The sequence below is a fragment of the Cololabis saira genome, chromosome 11 (genome assembly GCF_033807715.1).
Source record: "Cololabis saira isolate AMF1-May2022 chromosome 11, fColSai1.1, whole genome shotgun sequence".
Taxonomy (NCBI): Eukaryota; Metazoa; Chordata; class Actinopteri; order Beloniformes; family Belonidae; genus Cololabis; species Cololabis saira.
Window position 1 is genome coordinate 21,973,071 of NC_084597.1, and position 21,372 is coordinate 21,994,442.

The 21,372-nt window shown below is 42.2% G+C and overlaps 1 protein-coding gene across 1 annotated transcript in view; it reads left to right on the plus strand.

Moving 5' to 3' along the window:
* The first annotated feature begins 207 nt into the window (after positions 1-207).
* The window catches only part of zfyve16 (zinc finger, FYVE domain containing 16), a 31,783-nt gene continuing 10,618 nt past the window's right edge, over positions 208-21,372 (plus strand). Inside the window, exons 1-11 of the mRNA XM_061734011.1 lie at positions 208-376; positions 3,427-3,535; positions 5,227-6,818; positions 7,598-7,819; positions 11,280-11,376; positions 15,387-15,563; positions 15,654-15,784; positions 17,317-17,533; positions 19,286-19,408; positions 19,491-19,646; positions 19,731-19,955. Of these exons, the coding sequence (XP_061589995.1) occupies positions 3,466-3,535; positions 5,227-6,818; positions 7,598-7,819; positions 11,280-11,376; positions 15,387-15,563; positions 15,654-15,784; positions 17,317-17,533; positions 19,286-19,408; positions 19,491-19,646; positions 19,731-19,955 (3,010 nt within the window). The 5' untranslated portion in view covers positions 208-376; positions 3,427-3,465. The remainder of the gene's footprint in view (positions 377-3,426; positions 3,536-5,226; positions 6,819-7,597; positions 7,820-11,279; positions 11,377-15,386; positions 15,564-15,653; positions 15,785-17,316; positions 17,534-19,285; positions 19,409-19,490; positions 19,647-19,730; positions 19,956-21,372) is intronic.

Genomic DNA, 21,372 nt, shown 5'->3' on the forward strand with positions numbered 1-21,372 from the left:
TCTTATTGCTTTATATTTCTTATTGTTTGCACTACTGCTATTTGTCTTGCACTGGAGAGGTGATGCTGCTTCAAATATCACAGTACCCAGGTACACTGACAATAAAGTATTCTGATTCTGATTCTGATTCTGATTCTAGCTCGTAGAGCAGCAGTGGCGCCTGTCCGCCGGTGGAGGGCGCTGCAGCAGCCAGCTGTCGCCGGACGGCAGCAGCAGAACAAGAACCTTCCTTCGGGATCAACAGATTCGTAAAAAAACTCTGTTGGATTAAACTAAACGCTTCGAGGTCTGCTGCGATTTTACAGGATGACACGACTACGCTTGTTCCTGCGTTAAGCCGTAATCCCCGAGGTCGTGATGGAGTGAAGCCGTCCAGGTGAGACTTTACCCTCAGACCTCAGCAGCAGCCGCTAGAGCTAACTGTAGCCTCACCTGCTTTAATGCCGCGTTCCATTTGTCCTCGGAAGTCGGAATTTCCCAGTTCCCAGTCGGAATTTTCAACTGGAACGCCCCTCGAAGTCGGATTTCCTACTGGGAAAGTGGGAGAAGCTTCACCACCCCCGAGTTACCATTCCAAGATGGCTGCCATTCCCAGTTCCCACTTCCGATTTCCGAGGTAAATGGAACGCGGCATACGTTCCTTAATTCAATAAGACACGACTTTGTGGGCGGCTGTCCTTCAACCGCCAGCTCTCGCTGTGTGACCGGGACAAAAGGCGTTTGTCGTGGTGAAATGTAGATGTTTAAGTGAGTGGCAGTTCTGTGTTTGTCCTTTTTAATTAGCTCGCCTGCTAACTTTGGCAAAGTCGTCCTCGCCAGCTGACACGGGAGTTTAAATCACGAAGGATGAGTGCGTTACGGAGTGTTTTTCTGCGATCGAACTTGGATCGTAACTTCTGTTTCAAAGGTTTAAAAAAAAAAAAAAAAAAGAGCAAAACAAAAACACACCGAGCCGCTTTCAGCTGTCACTAGCTTAGCTTGGTGACGCGGGGAGTCACGTGGTGTGGTTGGGGTTTAATCATACCTGTCAAGTTTTGGACTTAAAAATACGGGAAATTCTCCGCCAACCGAGGTCCAGTATCTTACATTATAAGACAGATTTACGAGAAATGTAAAATGACTATCTGTCAACTTACAGACTACAATTGATTGATTGATTGATTGATTAATTGATTGAAGAATTTATTAGAAGACTTGCATAGGATCAGGTACAGTTTCATGACAGTACAGATTCGCTGATACAAAGTCAACTAAAAGGCATTATTCCAAGAAAGCATTACACTTGTTCACATTGGAGACCTTTTTTAACTCATACAACATTGAATGACATACAGGTAAGAAGCAGTACTTTGTAGGGAAGATTGTAAAAAAAAAAAAGAAAAGGGGGGAATTGCTGTTATTTTGCACCGAGAGAGACTAAAAAGGTGATGAGACAAATAGAATAAGCTAGGTAATACAAAACAAAAGCAGAAAACAAAACAAAAAACAAAAACAAGAAACAATAATCAGAAGGAACAGCGGGATGTGCAGTAGAGGCTTTGATTATTCCCAGTTACGAGTAGCAGCCTCCTGAACGCTGATTACATGGGTCACAGGGAGTTTGTCCAGTCCTAATGTTGTATGGTGCAGCCCCAGTTTACACCAGTTCTTTGCTGTCAATCTGACAGATTTAAATTCACATTCTCCTTTAATATTAGCCTAATAATTATGCCCATGTCGTTTCCACTTTATAACCCATTACCTCTTTATTAAATTGCAGATAAAAAAAATAAATAGCTGAATGCAGTAAAAAGAGTATGATAATACTCTATGCTTGGATTTGTTGGTGTGTTTCTTGGATCTGTGGGCGACGCTGCATTTGGATGTCGTTGCTGTTGTTAAAGGACACACATCTGGAGGTGGCATCACTTCAAACACATTCCTTCTGAGAGTTAATTTTACAATGATGATTAACTATAATAGTCACTTCCTCTTCTTGTAAATATTTAACCTTCATAGTAACTGGTGACACAGCAATAACAGGTTTTCTGAGGAAGTAAACTTGACAAATCTCAGTTCTTTGTAAGAGTTCTTTAACGCAAGAGTTTAAAGGTTTTTTTTTTACCTCACCATGTATCATAGAGGTTGTCATTTATGGAGGAGAAGGTGTTATTCAAACCCCTGTGATCATTTTAGAAGGTATTTATCTTCCTTTTATTCTTTATTTTCACAGTTGCTAAATATGTTTTTCTTGAATTTCATACATTTTTTTTCCATTCATTTTGCCGTCCTCTTGACAATTAGGTTCTTTGTATTCAAGAGTTGTTTCACTTCATAACTAACTGTTCTAAATGCTGTCTAAAGTTCTTTATCTTGAATTGTTTGATCAGAAACCAGAACGATGTTCTAAAGTTCCTCCTAATTTTATATGAAATTATGGTTCAGCTCCTCTCAAATGCTTCCCAGGATTTTCACCTGGTTGCATTGTAGGGCTGCATGACTTAGGAAAACATTTGATATCAAAGCTGGAAATCGTAATGACGACGTGGCTTATGATATATTAACCAATACTTAAGTGGAATGTGTTAATGGGTTTCTGCTTTGCAGTTAATACCACCATCCAACAGAACCACAGGCTTTGAGTCATAATCAAAGTAAAAACAACTTTGTTGTTATCCTGATTAAAATGAAGAATATGGGACCTTTTTAGAATATTTTGTAATCCTTTTCACTCATCCTATCCACTACTTGTGTTCTTGTTTTTGCTCACTTGTTGTTAATGTTCAGAACAAATAACCTCACAAACAGTTGTTTGGATTATTATCATATAGATATAATGTATTTGTGGGTGGTTTGAGACCAGGCCGGTGCTGGACATATTGTGTCTTGTGTGACACTAGATGTCAGACGTCAGTCATGAACTGCAAACGTTTATTGTTTTGCTGCTGTTGTGTGTCTAATGTGTTTAGAGGGAAAGGTTTGTAGTGTGGCACTAAAGTCCACTTTTTTTTTTTTTTGTTTAGCAGCTGATCGCCAGCTAAATGTGTGAGTTTGTTTTTTTAAGAACCCTCAGCTGACCTAGATATTTATAGAGCTCTGAGTTGTGGTTGGTGCATTCAAGTACCTCTGAAGTCTGACGCTTCCCTGCAGAGCTTCTGTCAAAACTGGTCTCAGCTGACTCTGAGTCATAGTTTAAAATAAATAGACAGTTTTGAGCCTGAATGTCACAGCAGGTTAATTTGTCAACACTTGAGTTCAAGCCTTGACAATGAATCACCTTTGAAATGTGTTTTATTTTCTGTGTTCAGTCTTAAAACAAAGCTTCTACTACTACTACTACTACTACTACTACTACTACTGTTATTTTGCAGCTTTTATCCAAAGCGCCTTACATCTGAGAAAACAAAACAAGCAAGAAATCTCATAGGTACACCTTGCTTCTTGCAGGTGTCAGGGGGGATCGAGGGTCCTTTGTCGTAGTCCAGCATGGACAGCTTCTTCAAGGCAGCTGTATGTGACCTGGACAAACTCCTAGATGACTTTGAGCTGAACTCTGGTAAGTTCATCCCAGTAAACTCAGCTGTCCATGTAAATGATGATTGGTACAAAACATGACATGCTAACATAAACTCACTTTAAATGATGTGAACCTGGACATTAAAGCCAAACATGTGCAGCACACCGAAAAACCAGGAAAAAGCTTGACTTTAATCCTGGAAAGACCAATTCCATGGAAATAAAACACAACTCCATCATCAAGAAGATGAGCGAACACATTGTAAAAACCGAGAATGTGGTGTGTCAGAGAAAACCATCACTAGCGACCAGCTGCCATGTGCTACAAACATGAGCTTGTTAGTAGTTTAAAGACTCCACAGATTGTACCAGAGTAAAGATGACCACTCTGAGGTAAAATCACTGCGCCAGCAGTCAAAGTCAAAGTGGGTCAAACACAACTTCAAATTCTGCTGCTCATATCTGAGTTCAGTCTTACTTTTGGACTTTTGCCATCATAAATGGGACTTCAGCTCCACTCCCTTCACGAAATTCTAAATCTCTGACAAATCCAAATGTTTTGGTTTGTCACAGAGACTTGGGATTATGAAAATGGAGTGGAATCTTCCTCTCGTTTGGGATTGGTAATGGCTAATCACCAAAGACGAGACTGAATTTGGAGTTGAGATTCTGAAAGTGAAGTTTGTTGTTGTTTGCTGTTGTTCAGCTGTTAGATAAGTGAGTTTTTGACTCAGTGTTTCATCCTCACACAGGTACAATATATGGAGTCTCAGCTTTAAACTGTTAACAAGTTATTTTTTTTAGCGTCTGGTGTAGGGCTGGGCGATATGGACCAAAAGTCATATCTCGATATTTTCTAGCTGAATGGCGATACTCGATATATATCGATATTTTTTCTGTGCCATAATTGGGGTTTCCCCCAAAGCATTATAGCATAGCATCTCTGTTAGCTTCATTTTTTCTGAGGCAAACCCTTAAAAAAACAGTCAGTTTTAATACAATGCCTTGTGCCAAATGTCACACAGGTACATTTATTAACAGAGATCTGCACAATATCAAAATGTATAAAACAAATGAAATAAAAATAAACTGCCTGCATATATAGAATAAAAATGCTTCTTGAATAAAATAAAACAAATATCCCTTTCCTGCATAACAATTAAATTAAAATACACTGTGCAATTAATACAATGTAGACAGTAACAGGTAGACTGTTCCACTGAGGTTGACAGTTGTGGAAATAACAAAACATTTGTGCAAATCTCAAATAAAACATTCAATTCCATTTGTCACAAAATAAGCTATATCAAAATCATTAAAAAAAAAATATATATATATATTTTTTTTTAATAGTCGATATATAAACGATATTGTCTCGTACCATATCGCGTTTGAAAATATAACGATATATATTAAAATCTCTATATATCGCCCAGCCCTAATCTGGTGGTTAGTGATGGTTTTCTGTGGCCTCGTTCTCATCTGTTTGATATATTCACTTAGCCTGGTATGTTTTTATTGAGGTGGAGGTGGTCTCTGTAGGATGATGGCTGAGCTTTCTTTCTTAATTGATTGTGCTACATGTTGTATGGTTTGAATGATTAAAATTGGGTGACCCTGATCTGTCATCTATTCCTGGTACTGAGGAGACTAGAAAGGAACAAGTTAAAGTGGTAGACTGTTGTTTGAGAACATGGTTTCATTTCTGTTCTTGTTTTTGTTTGGTTTTAGAGGAGCCTGTTTTCCTGAAACCCCCTGCGTACCCGTTCTCCTCCCAGGGCTCCCAGTGTTTGTCTTCCGAGGCCCCTAGTGTCCCGGCCAGCCTCCCGGACCTCAGCTCTCTTCATTATGGTTCTACCAGCAGCAGTCACGACGAGGAGGTTGGAGATAAGCCTCTCACCGGGGTGGACCTTCTCTCCTCTGTGGACCATAGGCCGCAGAAAAGCTCCGCCCCTCCCTGCCCGGACAGAGCTCTGAAGCCTGTGTGCGACCTTGTGAGCGACACAAGCTCAGCCATACTGGTCCGGACGAACAGCCACGATGCTTTCAGGGAGCTGGACGTGGCTGAGAAGCAAATGGAAGAGGAGGAGGAGGAGGAGGCGCTGCTAGTGGATTTCAGCAGTTCTGTGGTTGTTGAGGAGGGAGCGGCCGTCAGTTTAAGTGCTCCGGAAGATCGAACGCTGCTAGATAGCGGATACTCGTTGAGTCTGCTGGATGTGATTCTCCCTGCAGCTTTGGAGAGAAGCTGTGAGAGCTCGGATGCGTCACACTCCATGAATACCTCCGATGGAGGACAAACGGACGCTAAAGACGTGGTAAAAAACTCTGCGAGTCTGCATGACCCGGAGCCTGTTGAAGGTATCAAAGAAGTGACCTCTGAGAACGAAGATAAAAAACCACATGAAGGAGAGAAATTCGAGTCCTCAGATGACAAACCGGTTGACTTGCCATCCCCATCAATAGCTGCAGCAGTGAGTGAGGCTCCAGTGGACTCAAATATCATAGAAGAAATGTCAGAAGAGGCTGCAGATATGTCAGAGAGACCTGAGGCAGACTCCCTGTCAGACCTGCAACCAAAGCAAGACAATGGAGGATTTCTAGAGGACGCTGGTGACCAGATTTCAGAGGCTAGACTGTCTGCAGAAGGACAGCACGTCTCTGTTGAGCCTGCAGACCTTTCATCCTCCAACCCCTCAGAGCCCAGCCCGGTGGATGCCCTCGAGTTCGGTTTCGAGTATCTTCCAGAGAGCGATCAGGCCGAGATGCTGGTGACGGACGAGGAGTTGGACGCGTTCCTGAGGAGGCACGTTGAAGCGGACCAGCGCGCCGGTGGAGATTATGCTCAACCAGAGTCTCTCGCTGAGTCAGATGAGGTCGTGGAGGAGCGGGAGCCAAGGACCTGTGGTGCGCAGGGACGGGAAGATCTGGAGCGTCTGGCTTCTCCTGAAAGTGACAGAACTATTTGTGTGTCTGTTGAGGGAAGTTTTAATCCCAGTTCTCCAGCTGGAACACGTGACTCCGGCGCACCATACCAGGAAGATGCCTCTGAGGTGAGCTGTTCTGTAACCAGCAACGCTTCTCAGTCCCAGCAGAGCAGTAGCCCTGATCAGCAGCCCTCCTATGGAGGTGCAAGACCTAAACAGCCAAACTGCCAAAGACCTCCACCAGCAGGAGGAGAAAGAGGAGGAGAAGGAGAAGAAGAAGAGAGGGAACAGACTGAGGGGCTCAGCCCTGATCCTGAAGATGAGGAGAGTTCAGCCACAAGTCCAGCAGAGGAGCATTGCAGCTTCAGGAGTTCCAATCAGGAGTACCAGGACTTAGGGGTGGGTATTGGGAAGGACCTCACGATACGATACGCATCACGATACTTGAGCCACGATACGATACACATTGCGATATCCCGATTATGCGATATCCCGATTATTATATTCTACATAGTTCAACGAAAAATTTAAAAATGCATTACACATCTTAAAATCCAAGTTGTATATATGTACATCAGATGATAGTGATGGATCTTAAAATTCGAGTTGCACGTTCATCAGATTATAGTGACAATTCATGGGACAAACTGAGTCAAAACAATGTTTTATTATAACTATACAAGCTAAAGTTACAACTTATTTGTATATGTTTTTCATATTATTTACATCATATGAAATTAACATTAAATTTAGTTGCTTTAATTATGTGGCAAAAGATAATAAACACAAGAAAGATGGGTACTAAAACCAAGGACAGGCACAGAGATCAGTCAGTATAGATATAAATCCATAAATAAATAAACCTCTGTCCATTATTTTTCATTTTTTAAGGAAAGGCAATTGTGTTATATAAAAAATAAATTATAAAATGAAATAAAACGTGAAATAAAACCTAAGCTCAGTGCAGGGCCCTCCCAGGGTTGGTAGAGAGTGGCAATGCCCAGGACTGTCACTTAGGTAGGAGCACTGGGTGATATAATGGGAAAAAAATCGGGGATAAAAAATATTAAAAAAAAAAAAAAAAAAATCGATATTCAAATTTTGAATATCGATATTGAATCGGCTGGAAAAGTATCGCGATATATTGCCATATCGATATTTTTGCCCACCCCTACCAGGACTACTCTGTGGGGTACGACGAGCTTTCCGAGCCACCGCCGTATCCCGAGGAGCTCCCTGCAGATGCTGCCAGCTCAGAGAACTGGCAGAAAGAGGGTGTGGAGGAGCTGGGGAGCAGACAACCGGAGTGGGTTCCCGACGCCGAAGCTCCTAACTGTATGAAATGCTCCCAGAAGTTCACATTCACCAAGAGGCGGCATCACTGCCGCGCCTGCGGGAAGGTACGTCACGCCGAAGCCTTCATGTCTGTCATCAGCTCATTTAATCACTTGTTTTTGTTTGTGTAAAAAAAACCTTGAAAAGTGATCTGGTCATGGTGGGTCTCCCACAAACGACAACATTTACACTAACTTGTTTCTGTTTGGTGGTCTGGAGCATTTAGGTGTGGTAACTAGGAATGGGTGATATTTTACCGTTTACGATAAACCGTCAAAACAATTCCCCACGGTAAGAATTTGTCATCTCGGGGTAAAAACGATAAATTCCCGTTGATGACGTTTTTGTGGGAAGGAAGGAAGGAAGGAAGGAAGGAGCCTAAAAAGAAAGAAAGGAGCCTAAAAAGAAAGAAAGAAAGGAGCCTAAAAAGAAAGAAAGAAAGGAGCCTAAAAAGAAAGAAAGAAAGGAGCCTAAAAAGAAAGAAAGAAATATATATATGAGCCTGAAAGAAAGAAAGAAAGAAAGAAAGAAAGAAAGAAAGAAAGAAAGAAAGAAAGAAAGAAAGAAAGAAAGAAAGAAAGAAAGAAATGAGCCTAAAAAGAAAGAAAGAAACAAAGAAAGATAAATTCCCGTTGATGATGTTTTTGTATTGGTATTTTTTTATCGTTATCGGGATAAATGCCAGAAATTATCGTGATACATTTTTTAGTCCATACCGCCCATCCCTAGTGGTAACACAACACCTAGAGGCAAAGACATCAAGAAGTAATCGAGTGATTGATCAATATATGGAACTGTATATAAACATTTCCAAACTATCTGGATATTAAAATACTACAGAGAGACAGATTATTCTCAAGGTGGAAATACTCGAGACTGTTGACAGTCGTCCCAGGAGTGGGCATCCCAGAAGATTTACCCCAAGGTCAGACCATTCAGTGCTTAGAGAAATGGAAGAAAACCAGCAGAACCTTATATCAGAGCCTTCGGGCCTCACTGAGCATGTTTATTATTACGTGCGGTTTGTTTGGAAGAGTTCGTGGAGAAAAACCTCTTCTGTCTAACAGGACTGAGGTCCACAAACCAGCACACGTCTGGATCAATGTCCTCTGGACAGGTGAGACCAGAGTGGAGATGTTTGGTCTTCATGTTCAGAACCATGTTTGGAGGAAACTAGTAGAACCACCTCAGACCCACTGTCAAGCACAGTGGTGGTGGGGCTATGGTATAGGTTTGCATTGCAGCAGCAGGACCTGGACATCTATTAGTCATTGATTGCACCTTGAACTCCTCTTTTGCATAAATTGTACTAAAGGCTGAAATATGGTTCTGCGTCACACCAACGCAGAGCACACGCCGCAGCCGTGACGCCGTGCTGAACCCTTCAGACTTCTCCGTCACTCCATTTGGTCGCGGTGCAGTACCCCCCGCGGCCGCTAGTTAGCGATCTTTTTCTGAATGGTTTATCCGACTTTTTCCGGTCACAGTAAATCAAAGAAATAAGGACAACTATTGTGCAAAAAACCAAAACAAAAAAAATCACATATAAACGAAGAAAAGAGCCCTGGAAGTTCACTACTGATTCAAACCGGAAACCGGAAATGCTTCGCTTTCAAACGAACCAATCACAGCCCTCTTGGTCTGCGAGTGGACGGCGTCTCCTCGACGCGTGGTTACAATTTTCGGGGGGTGCACGTCAGTGACGGCGCATGTGACGGCGTGTCCTCAAAATGTGTCGTCAAAATGGCGCCGTGCCTACGGCGTGTGGTTTGGATTGACGCAGAAGCATAATTCAGCCTTAACTGTGAATTCCTCAGACATTACAATGCAGTTTTAAAATGAATAGATTTGATTTTCACAACATATACCACGTTGCACATCAGAATATAACCAATTCTGTTTCAGAACATTTGTGGAGTTCTGAATGAGAAGTTGCAAAGTTGCCCTCCAAAAGACCAACTAAGTGGGTCACAACTTGGTTAGAGGAGGTTTTGTTTTCCGGTGTCATTTTTCGGTATTTACATTTTCAGTTATTGGCCATTACAATGCCAAAAACACATGAGGACATCTGTCTGACATAAAGATGGGCTGCAGCTGTGTCATGTGACAGGAAATGATCCCAGACACAGCAGCAGATCTACATCAGAATGATGATGCATGAAAGAATCAAGGTTCTGGAACGACCCTGTCCAAGTCCAGACCTGAACCTGGTTGAGATGTTGTGCTGGGATCTTCAAAGACCAGAACTCCTCCAGAATCACAAGACACTGATGAGGAAGCCAGGAAACATTTGCCAAGAGTTCCTGCTGCTGAAGATTGATCTACAAGCTGTTGAATTTTGGGGGTACTTGAGGTTGCCCACTTGCATTTGTTTTTATTTTTATTTATTTTTGGCTACATTTTAGTTTAAATAAGTAATGATACTTAGGAATGGGCAATATTTTACCGTTCACGATAAACGGTCAAAAAAATTCCTCACGATAAGAATTTGTCATCTCGCGGTAAAAACGATAAAAGGAAGGAAGGAAGGGAAAAAAAGGAAGGAAGGAAGGAAGGAAGGAAGGAAGGAAGGAAGGAAGGAAGGAAGGAAGGAAGGAAGGAAGGAAGGAAGGAAGGAAGGAAGGAAGGAAGGAAGGAAGGAAGGAAGGAAGGAAGGAAGGAAGGAAGGAAGGAAGGAAGGAAGGAAGGAAGGAAGGAAGGAAGGAAGGAAGGAAGGAAGGAAGGAAGGAAGGAAGGAAGGAAGGAAGGAAGGAAGGAAGGAAGGAAGGAAGGAAGGAAGGAAGGAAGGAAGGAAGGAAGGAAGGAAGGAAGGAAGGAAGGAAGGAAGGAAGGAAGGAAGGAAGGAAGGAAGGAAGGAAGGAAGGAAGGAAGGAAGGAAGGAAGGAAGGAAGGAAGGAAGGAAGGAAGGAAGGAAGGAAGGAAGGAAGGAAGGAAGGAAGGAAGGAAGGAAGGAAGGAAGGAAGGAAGGAAGGAAGGAAGGAAGGAAGGAAGGAAGGAAGGAAGGAAGGAAGGAAGAATTCCTGTTGATGACGTTTTTGTGTAACAAACATGGCGGATCTGAGAGCGAGATAGATTTATAGTTGAAAAGGTGGAGTTGAAATGGTATTTTTTTTATCGTTATCGGGATAAATGCCGGAAATTATCGTGATACATTTTTTAGTCCATACCGCCCATCCCTAATGATACTACATATCTTAATAGTATCAATCTACAGATGTGAGAGATGTTAACTAATAGTGGAAATTGGGGAACAAAGAGTTCTGAGGTGCAGGATTACATCACAGGGCTAAAAATAGCCCGACAGGTTGGTGGCAGCAAGGGGGATGACTCAGCAGTTCTGTTTCCAGCTCCTCTGTTGATCTCTGAGCTTCTAAAGCTGCAGTCCAGTCCTCCAAGGACGAGCCGAGCAAGCGGAGAAGGATGTTAACGATACCACTAGCTGATCCTCCGAGGACCACAGACATTTTTTGAATCTGTTTTTCTCTGGCGTGTGTCGTCACCGCCGTTCTCCCTCCTTTCTGGCAGGTGTACTGCGCCATGTGCTGCAACAGGAGGTGTAAGCTGAAATACCTGGACAAGGAGGCTCGAGTGTGTGTCCTCTGCTTTGAGAGCATACGCAGAGGTAAGCCCTGTTTGATCTGACAGAGTTCATCCTCACTGGTGTAGTTAGACCTTCTCCTGGACCTCTTACATCCACAAATGCATCCTGTAAAATTTTGGCTCAGATGAAACAAAGAGGAGAACCAGGTATTTTCTTAGCAGCAGAGGTAGAATGTTTTCTGAGGAATGGAGGAAAAATGGGCCAGGGCCTGGCATCCAGGGCTGCTGCAGCCACAGAGGAATGGATGTGATGATGCTTTAACAACTCAGAACCACAGGAAAGGTCAAAAGGAGCTGCACTGAGTGTTTGTTGATTTTAGACAAAAGTATGATGGAATTGTGGGATTGATGTCTGAAGTGACACAAAAATATGTTGGACTTATATGAAGACAGCATGATGGCGGTGAAGTGAAGTAGGAGTGACAGATAGGTCTCAGGTGGAGATGGGATCTGCATCTGAGCCCCTTATTGTTGCCTGGGTTTGACATGTGAGCTCAGCCAGGAGTCTGCATGGTTTACAAGAAGGTGGGGAGACTAGACCTTTTATGTGGCCGGAGTCAGGAACTAGAGGTGCAGATGGCAGGGAGTGATGAGGATGGATGGATGGATTAAAAACTAGCATGTCAGAGGAGCAACTGGAGTTAGACATCTCAGGGGTAAAGAAAAAGGCCAGAGAGAGATTGCTTGGATGGCAAACATATCAATGGAAGTATGCTGGAGATGAAGCTGCCAGGCAGGAGAATATGAATGAATGAATGAATTGTTTATTTCGGTTACATTACATTATTTGCAATTCAAACTGTGTGTGTGTGTGTGTGTGTGTGTGTAAATGACAAAACACTTTCATACAAGTTTAAACTCATCAGTTTCACACAAAAAAAATAATAAACTCTGTAACCGAAAAAGGAATAGGCTGAAGCCAAAGCTTATATTTGCCTACCCTGTACTTTCCAACAGAAAACCCAGATTATCTGCAATATGAAAAGAAACAAAAAGAGAAATTTGATTAGAATTAGATTTAGAATTAGAATAAAAACAAGGATGAGCTTTCTGGACCAAGGGAGGTGCGGAAGATGGGAAGCTAGAAACGCATGATCCTCCGATCAGAAAGATGAAGGCAGGAAGGAAAGTGACAGAGAGGGCCGGAGGAAGGAGAGGACGAGGCAGAGAGGAGAGAGATGGAGGAAGGAGGGAAGGAAAAAGGAAAGAAACCTCAAAGATGTGCATGCACTAGAATGAACATCAGTGTATCAATAATATTGAATCAACTGTTCAGGATCACTATAAACATCAAATGTGTAAAGGACGACAACATTATCACCGGTTAAGGAAACAAGCGTGTTAACGTGTTTCTACATTAACGTTGGAGTTGCTGCAGCACCAACAGGGGGAGCTGATGGATGGAGAGAACTAGAAGAGGGAGGAGAGTTTCAGCAGGACACTCGCTTTTGTCCTTGGTGTGCGAGTGTGCGTAGTCTCAGACCTGCTTGATGCTGTATAAAGTAAAAACAAAGAGGTGATCTACTTTTGTGTGCTGTGTTGCAATATCTCCTCCCTCTCCCGTCAGTGTGGTGAAGCTTCACACATACACACACTCACGCTCTCCTGCAGCTAACAGCTTATTACTCCAAACGGCTCATTTCCAGCAGACGAAGCTTTAGATCCGCTGTGATTGCTGCTGGAAAGACTGGTAGAGTTTCAGAAGAGATAATGATGAAGATGAGGTAAGATGCAACTTTGGGCTGTTGTTTGCTTTAGGATTTATAATTTGAACAGCTATTTCATATCTGTACATGTGTTCAGATGAATGCTGCACTGAGAACCAGGCCACTGATAGGACTGTAGCATTCATCTGAAGTAATGAGCCTTAAACCACTGATGACTTCAAGGCATCCGTCATCATTTCTCTGTAAGACTGATTTTACTGTCACTTTGGTGTTTCTGGCTTTACTTCTGTTTTAAAACCTTCTGAATTACAGTAAGTCTTTGATTTTCTTCAATCTTGTGCAGCTTTTTTGAGCCATGCTACTACTACTGCTGCTGCTGTTGTTGTCACTACTTACCCGATCAATAAAGCTCTGTGGTGATTAATCAATATAATGTAGACGCAAGCTGCATCGCCATTTCCAGAGAGCTCAAGCAGAAGGAAAATGAGGATAGGAAAAAAAACAATAAAGCAAAAACTTCGTCATTAGGGCCTTTCCCAGTATTGACGACTCATATTTGTCCTTCATCCATTTGTGTTAGTACAACCCACTCTTTTAATCCTGTTTATTTGTAAAGCAAAGTAAAAATCGGCCCAAATTTAGGCAAATACAACCTCAGATGAACAACATATTGGTCATGTTTTGTTTAGTTTTTTAACTGCACTATTAATAAAAGGACTAGCAAAGAACTGAATGAATACATCATGTAAACAATACTAAGTACCCCTTGCTGCATCTGTAGGATTTAAGAAGGATAGTTGCTAAACATCAGCACATGTGCAAACATTGTCTGATTTTAAAAACTACATAAAGCAACAAAGGTCTGTTTAATTAGGGGAATGGTTGTTTGGTTGACAGCCGGCGAAGCCAGTGACTCACTGTCATCACTTTTGCTACTTAGTGATTAGCGGTGGGCCCAGCAACAACAATGCTCTGCCAGGCCTTGTTTCAGCTCTGGCAGCACTCGTTTCAGATGTCATTACAGTAGCAACACTTGAAATGAGAATCTTTGAGCAGATTTGATAAAAATGAACATAATAATAATAATATGGTTAATGGCTTACACTTATATAGCGCTTTCCAGCTGTACTCTTACAGCCCCAAAGCACTTTACACTGTAGACATTCACACTCACACATTCACACACCGGTTGTCGGCGGAGCTGCCACACAACGGCACTCGTCTGACAACCGGGAGCAACTGGGGATTCAGTGTCTTGCCCAAGGACACTTTGGTGGACACAGGAGGAACTAGGGTTCCAACCACTGACCTTCAGGTTCATGGGCAAACGCTCTACCAACTGAGTCACCTACTCCTAATAATAGCATTATAGGTTAGCATAAGCTATATCAGCCACGTTTAAATTGGTAACTGGTAATCGGTAACATAACTTGGGCGTTTTTCAGCCAGTTTCCCAGACCTCTTTGTTCTGCTCATTTACAACACGATGATGCGCAGAGCAAGGAAAACAAGGCTTTAAAAGCACTCTTAGGAAACCTGTGAATGACATCCCAGGTCCAGTTCTTCTTTTACAGTCGGGGGTGCGACCTTTGGAGAGCTGAGTACAAGTGAAGGTCCAGAAACATCGATGAACCGAAGCAACATAGGACCAGGATTCCTCCACAACCACCTGACACTGATAAAGTTGAACAGTAAAGAACTGTGCGAAATTGTTGCTGTCAAAGGCAGATTTACAAGCTTTTCAATCATGTGGGTACTTATGTTTGTCCGATTTCGGAAATGTGTCACATTTTTTAATTCGTTTTTCTCCCCCCTTTTGGCTTCACTTCTCTTTGGTAGTGGCACAGTGGAAAAAAGTTTGATGTTGTTTAAGGCCCTCAACATTTACAACAGTGGGGAAGGTGACTCAGTCGGTAGAGCGTTCCCCCATGAACCTGAAGGTCAGTGGTTCGAACCCTAGTTCCTCCTGTGTCCACCAAAGTGTCCTTGGGCAAGAGACTGAATCCCCCCCAGTTGCTCCCGGTTGTCAGGCCAGCGCCGTTGTGTGGCAGCTCCGCCAACAACCGGTGTGTGTGAATGTGTGCGTGTGTGGGTGAATGTCTACAGTGTAAAGCGCTTTGGGGCTGTAAGAGTACAGCTGGAAAGCGCTATATAAGTGTAAGCCATTTACCATTTTACCATTTAGATCATCTTTATGTTTTTAAACAGAAAATAAGTGGATTAAAGAGGTGGATACTTATTTTTGCACCTCTTCAAAACTTTTTATTAAAAGATTGATTCAAGTAAAGACAACTATCTTTCGGATTGTTTTTTTTTCTCTCTTTTTCAGAGCTCTGACGTTAATAATGACCTGTTTCTGTTGTAGCTCAGGCCCTGGAGCGGATGATGAGTCCTACGGGTCCCAGCCCAAACCCCAACGTCCCTTCTGAGTACTGCAGCACCATCCCTCCTCTGCAGCAGGCTCAGGCTGCTGGCACGCTCAACTCCCCCCCTCCCACGGTCATGGTGCCTGTGTCTGTCCTGAAACACCCGAGCAACGATGGTATGTCTGCTGCAATATCCTGCTCACAAACTACAGTTTGACGGCCAGCTCCTGCTCCTGAGCTTTACCTTGAAATGACTTCCCCGTCAGGTTGTCCCCGTGAGCAGAAGCGAGTCTGGTTTGCTGACGGAATCCTGCCCAATGGAGAGGTGGCAGACACCACCCGGCTGTCAGTGACCAGCCGCAGGAGCTCCCAGGAGTTCAGTCCGGACCAGACGACAGTAAGACCAGCTTTTCTTCCCACATCTCTCCTCTAACATGTCATCTATTATCAGACCTGGACGAACCTCTGTGATGTCAGGCTGACATTTTCTGCAGCCTCTTCTTTCCTCATACTGCACACCAACCTGATGTCAATCACAGCTTAGCTTATACCAGGCTATGATGCTAATCAGTATTACTTTATATTAGAGCTGGGTATCGATTCAAATGTCAAGAATCGATTCGATTCCGATTCTTAACATTCAGAATCGATTATCACCATTTGATTCGATCCGATCCAAATTGATATTGATTTGGGTTAGTGTTGCCTGGATTATATGACTGTAAAATAACTATTGAAATAATAATTTCACAATAATTATTGTGAAATAACTAAGAAATAAATAACTCAAATAGGCATTTCAATATCCATTTAAAGTGCAAAAAAAGAAAGAAATTGCAACAGCTCAAGCAGTAAACAAATTATTTTAGCTTGTCTGATTTATTCTGTCACCACACACACGGCTTGCCATGAAGCACCCGGCATTTTTCAGGTATTTCATGACAAACCGTGTCCGATAAAGGAGAAACCAAACAAGCTATAGTAAATATAGATAATATGAACTTCTATCTTCTATCGATCTTCTAATATAACATTTAGAAATTTAAGCTGAAATATCCAGCATTTTCTCTAAAGAAAAGTTCATTTAGTTCAGGAGTTTTCAAAACTACTGGGACTACTGGGATTAAAGTTCACCAGGCAAAAATGTAATGATGAAAAAAAAATAAAATAAAAAGTTTAATAAAAAATAAAAAAAATCGATCTTTAGACATATCAATTTTCAGGAATTAATATGAGAATCGATTTGGAATCACAAAATCGATTTTTTTCAACACGGTGCTACTTTATATACATCCTGATCAAGTCTGTCCAAATATCCTCATTTCAAGTGTCACTAGCAAAACAACATCCAAAATGAATTCTACTAGAGGTGAAACCAGAACTAGCAGAGCTCTGCCAGGACCTGCAGTCGCTTGGTTGCTACCAGGTACCGAGGATGATTTAAGCTCCAGCAGTCCTTGTTGTAATTGTTGTTTTTGTCGTGGCGATGTACAAATGTGATCAGAGTAAATGTAAGATATCACAGGTTGGCATCTCAGGACATAGACGGAGCCCCGTGGACCCAAACATCAAGTTAGGACGTAGATGGAGCCCAGTAGTGCCAGATTAGAGATCCACCGCTCCTCGTTTCCGGGACGTCTGGAAGGATGGATGGACAGATTTGATCAGAATTGATGTACATTAGTCATATAGCATGAGGTAGCCAGCCAAGCTAAAATGGTTATCTTGTGGTTACCATGGTAATGCTTCAACTTTCCTCCAGGCCTTCTGGTTCTGCCCATTTATCCATTATTGGGTCCTGCCCACATTTCACTTTGCAGAGACACAAAAAAAGAGGTTTCAAACTCGCTCTTCAAAATCCCTTTAGGGTTTTTTTTTTAGTTCTTCTGAAGTAGATCAGTTCCAAAGGTCCTCATCTTTGTTTTTCAGCCTGGCTCAGATGGTTCGGAGGAAGCGGTCGGTTCCTCAACTGCTCCCGAAGCCTCTGAAGCTGTGGACATGGTCCGACCTCTGGTGTCCGGACCCTGGGATTACTCGCTGCTCTCTGGAATCGGATCTTCTGTGAGGAGTGTTCCCAGTCTGCTGCCAGACAATGAAGACGAGCTGCCGCCATTGCTCATCGCCACTGGAGAGGACGAAGGAGGAGGTGTGTTTGTGTCCTGCTTTACTGCTTCTTTTAATATATAAGTACTGCTAACGAACAACACAGAAACAGCTTCAGAAGGGTTATTTATATAAACTTGATAAATGTGTATAAATAGATCCTTTCAAATCAGTAGAGGCATCTTTGTCCGTCTGCTGCTGTTCTCCTCCGTCAAAATCCTCTTTCTTCTCGTCTGCCACCTTGAAACAAGTTTCAACTTTAGAAACTACTGATAGATTTGTTTAGTACAGACTACAGAGCTGCTTAATTACGTCACTGTAACGATGAGCCTTCATTTACTCTGGCCTTAAATTCAACTTTATTTATAAATCAACAAATTGCCTTCAAGAAATCAATTCAGCCCTAACGGACACAGGTCCCCCTCGATTCATTGATCTCCTCTGGCTTCCTGAAGCTGCTCCAGTCTCACACAAGTCTCTGGCTTGTAAAGGTGGTCTCTGGGTCCACACCTGCCATCAGAAAGGTACACTAACTAAACTTTAGTGAAGATATGGGAGAAGGAGTTGGGGATGGTCTTTGAAGAAAATACTTGGTTAAATATATGTGAAAATATACATTTTCCTTTTACTAGTAATAAAATTAAAGAGGCTAATTTTAAATTTATTCACAAACTCTATTTAACTCCAATTAAAATGCACAAAATTTCAAAGGATATCTCTTCAAAATGTCCAAGATGTAAAAGAATCGATGGAACATTTGTACATATGTTTTGGGAATGTGATCTTTTAATACGTTTCTGGAAATCAATTCATTCCTTCACACAATCAGTATTAGAAATTAATTTTGAGTTAAGCTCCAATTTGTATTTATTAAATGACACACTGGATCTTCAGTTAGACCGGAAAAAAAGCAGGATATTAATTATGATCACATACTTTGCTAAGAAATGCATACTTTTACTTTGGAAAGATGATTCCCCTCCAACTTTCAAGTTTTTTTTGGATCAAATTTCAGTTTTTTTTACCATTGCAATTTTTACCACCGTGCTCATATTTTTCAAGAATTTTGGTTCCCATTATTCTCAAAACTGGATAATTTTTCCAAAGGGGACCAATGAGTATCTTTATTTTCGAACTTGTGCCTTATATGTATGTATGTTTGTATGTATATATGGGTATATATATATAGTTTGATATCGCTGTTGCTGCCATTATATATTTTTTTATTTATTTTTTTTTTTTTATATATATTTATTTAATCTTGTTCTCCCTTAATGTATGTTTTTTTTTTTTTCTCCCCCTAGGGTAATTCTTAGGTCGCTTAAGTCTTGGACAGAATCACATGGACTTGACTTTTTCTTTCCAGCTTCACTTGTGTTAAATAAAAATGTCACTATAGTCGGATGGTTTTAATGTTTTTACAGAAAAAAGATGGACATGTCCTGGAAGTTTCCATAAACTCCAAATGGTCTTATTGAAACTTTAGATGGATGAGAGGGAGGGATGGTGACGCTGTTGCCGGCCCACAATCACAAGGAGACCTTCTTTTATTCCTCTTGTCAGCCACACTTGTTTTTAAACATTTCAGTCACCAGGTTTTACTATGATGAGTCAGTATAATCCTGCTCCAGCTCCGGATGCAAGCAGTTCTTTGATCTCCGTCTACAAAACCTCTCATATGCTCTAAAACCAGTGTTCATGGATGAACCTAAGATGAGGCGCTCCAAACGTGCCAGGACGTCCGGATGTGGAAGAACCGCGCTGGGCTTAAACGTTCCTGTGTCTTTGTTTTCAGATGTTTTAGTTGAAGAAAGTCCAGCTCCCTGCCAGATCCTGCACCTGCTGGAGGAGGGAGGACCTCGTCCTCTGACGTTTGCTCTGAACGCCAACCTGCTTGTGAATGTCAAACTGGTTACATGTGAGTAGAGATGACCTGCAGAGGACCCGACCCAGTCTCCCAAAGCCTCTTCCAACCTCTCTGAGCTCTGTTCTTGTTCCAGACTCCGGGAAGCAGTGCTGGTGCTTCGGATCCAACGGGCTGCAGGCTCTGGGACAGAGGGAGGTGGTGTTTCTGTTGGAGTGTTTACCAGAAGAAAAAACTCTTCCACGGGACCTTTTCTCTCTCTATCTCAACATTTACCAAGATGCCCAAAAAGGTAGCGGTTTCACAAATGACAACGGTGGAGATGAAACTGTTATTGTTATTATTTTGTTTTTAACAGAGTAGTTGTCTGTTACAGGAAAGTTTGTGGAGAATCTGGATAACGTGACCTTCACCAGCAGCTTCATGGGCAGTAAGGATCATGCAGGGATCCTCTTCTTCTCCCCCACCTGCCAGCCTCTGGACGGCCTCGCCATCCCCCCACCGCCGTTCCTGTTCGGCCTCCTCGTGCAGAAACTGGAGGTACCCTGGGCCAAGGTCTTCCCTCTCAGGCTGCTTCTGCGGCTCGGAGCTGAGTATGCCGGTATGTTCATGCTTTCTTAAAATTAATGTTATTTTAAACTTATTTTAGCTAACAGGTGCCCTCAGATTGAAGGGGAAATGACACAGAGACGATTAAACACATTTATTATCACAAAACACTTTAAATTTAAATGTACTTTAATCCCTGAGGGGGAATTAAAGGCTGCAACAGTTTTGGTGATTTTTAGAGGTTTACTGCTGTGGCCAGGAAGGACTTCACCGTGTACAGTATGTGATGGTGATGGTAAATAACCAAAACCTGGTACCATCAGCGGTTTCTAGCTGAGGAGGACCACGCTTAGAAAACCAAAACGGAGATTTTAATCTCAGTTGGTTCTTTTATCTGTTGGCATGTTTGTGATGAAGCGCCCCCTACATGAAACATGATGACATTTGGTATTCTTCTAAAGCAGGGGTCTGAACCGCGCGGCTCGCAGGCCAATTGCATGTGAGGGAGGTCGTGTGTGTTTGTGTACGTGTGAGAGTAAGTGAGGGAGAGAGCTGGGAGAGAAAAAAGTACCCCCTGGACCAGAAGCAACATTTTATTTCCCAGCAGAGTAGTCATCTTCAATTAATCCCATATATCTAGACATGTCAATCAATCAATCCAACCAATCCAATTTATCGAAACCAGCGTGTTAACCAATTACAGGTAAAGGGGGACGGGCTGCTCACCGAGTCAAAGTTCATCGTTGGCGGGACTCGGTGCTTCGGAAAACATCGTCGGCGGTTAAAATAATGTATATTCAAGATTGTTGGGTTTTTTTGTCTGCCAAAAAAGGATAACAAGTGACGAGAGAGAGCAGGAAGCAGCGGCAGCACCTCACTGTGAGCATGAAGTGGAGCTGTGCGGCGTTGCAGCTGCCCTCTGAACACCTCTATCCTCTGTGTACATTTACTTCAATAAATGAACACAGCACAACAGTCATTACTGTATTTTATTTATTTATTTTGTTTTATTTCTATATATTTAAAGATGAACTACCTGTTGTTAGGGAGAGAATACTGTGGGAGTTGCCAAGGAGCTGCTGTTAAGCCTGAAGCAGATAAAATATAGGTTTTAATAGGTTTGCCCCTCTTCAGCACTCCTCAGAAACGTCTGTGGGACATCACTGGACGTTTGTCCAGTTGAATACAAAATATTCATTATTCTGGAGAAAAACAGTCGCAATGAGCATCCAGTAGTTTTGTTGCTTGAACTGGATGGATGGATGGATGGATGGATGGATGGATGGATGGATGGATGGATGGATGGATGGATGGATGGATGGATGGATGGATGGATGGATGGATGGATGGATGGATGGATGGATGGATAAACCTTTCAGACCTTTGATGGGTTTTGATTCATCAGGTTTATTTACTGTTTTCTCCTTATATATGTTGATTGATTGCATGTTTTATGGTCTTGATGGGTG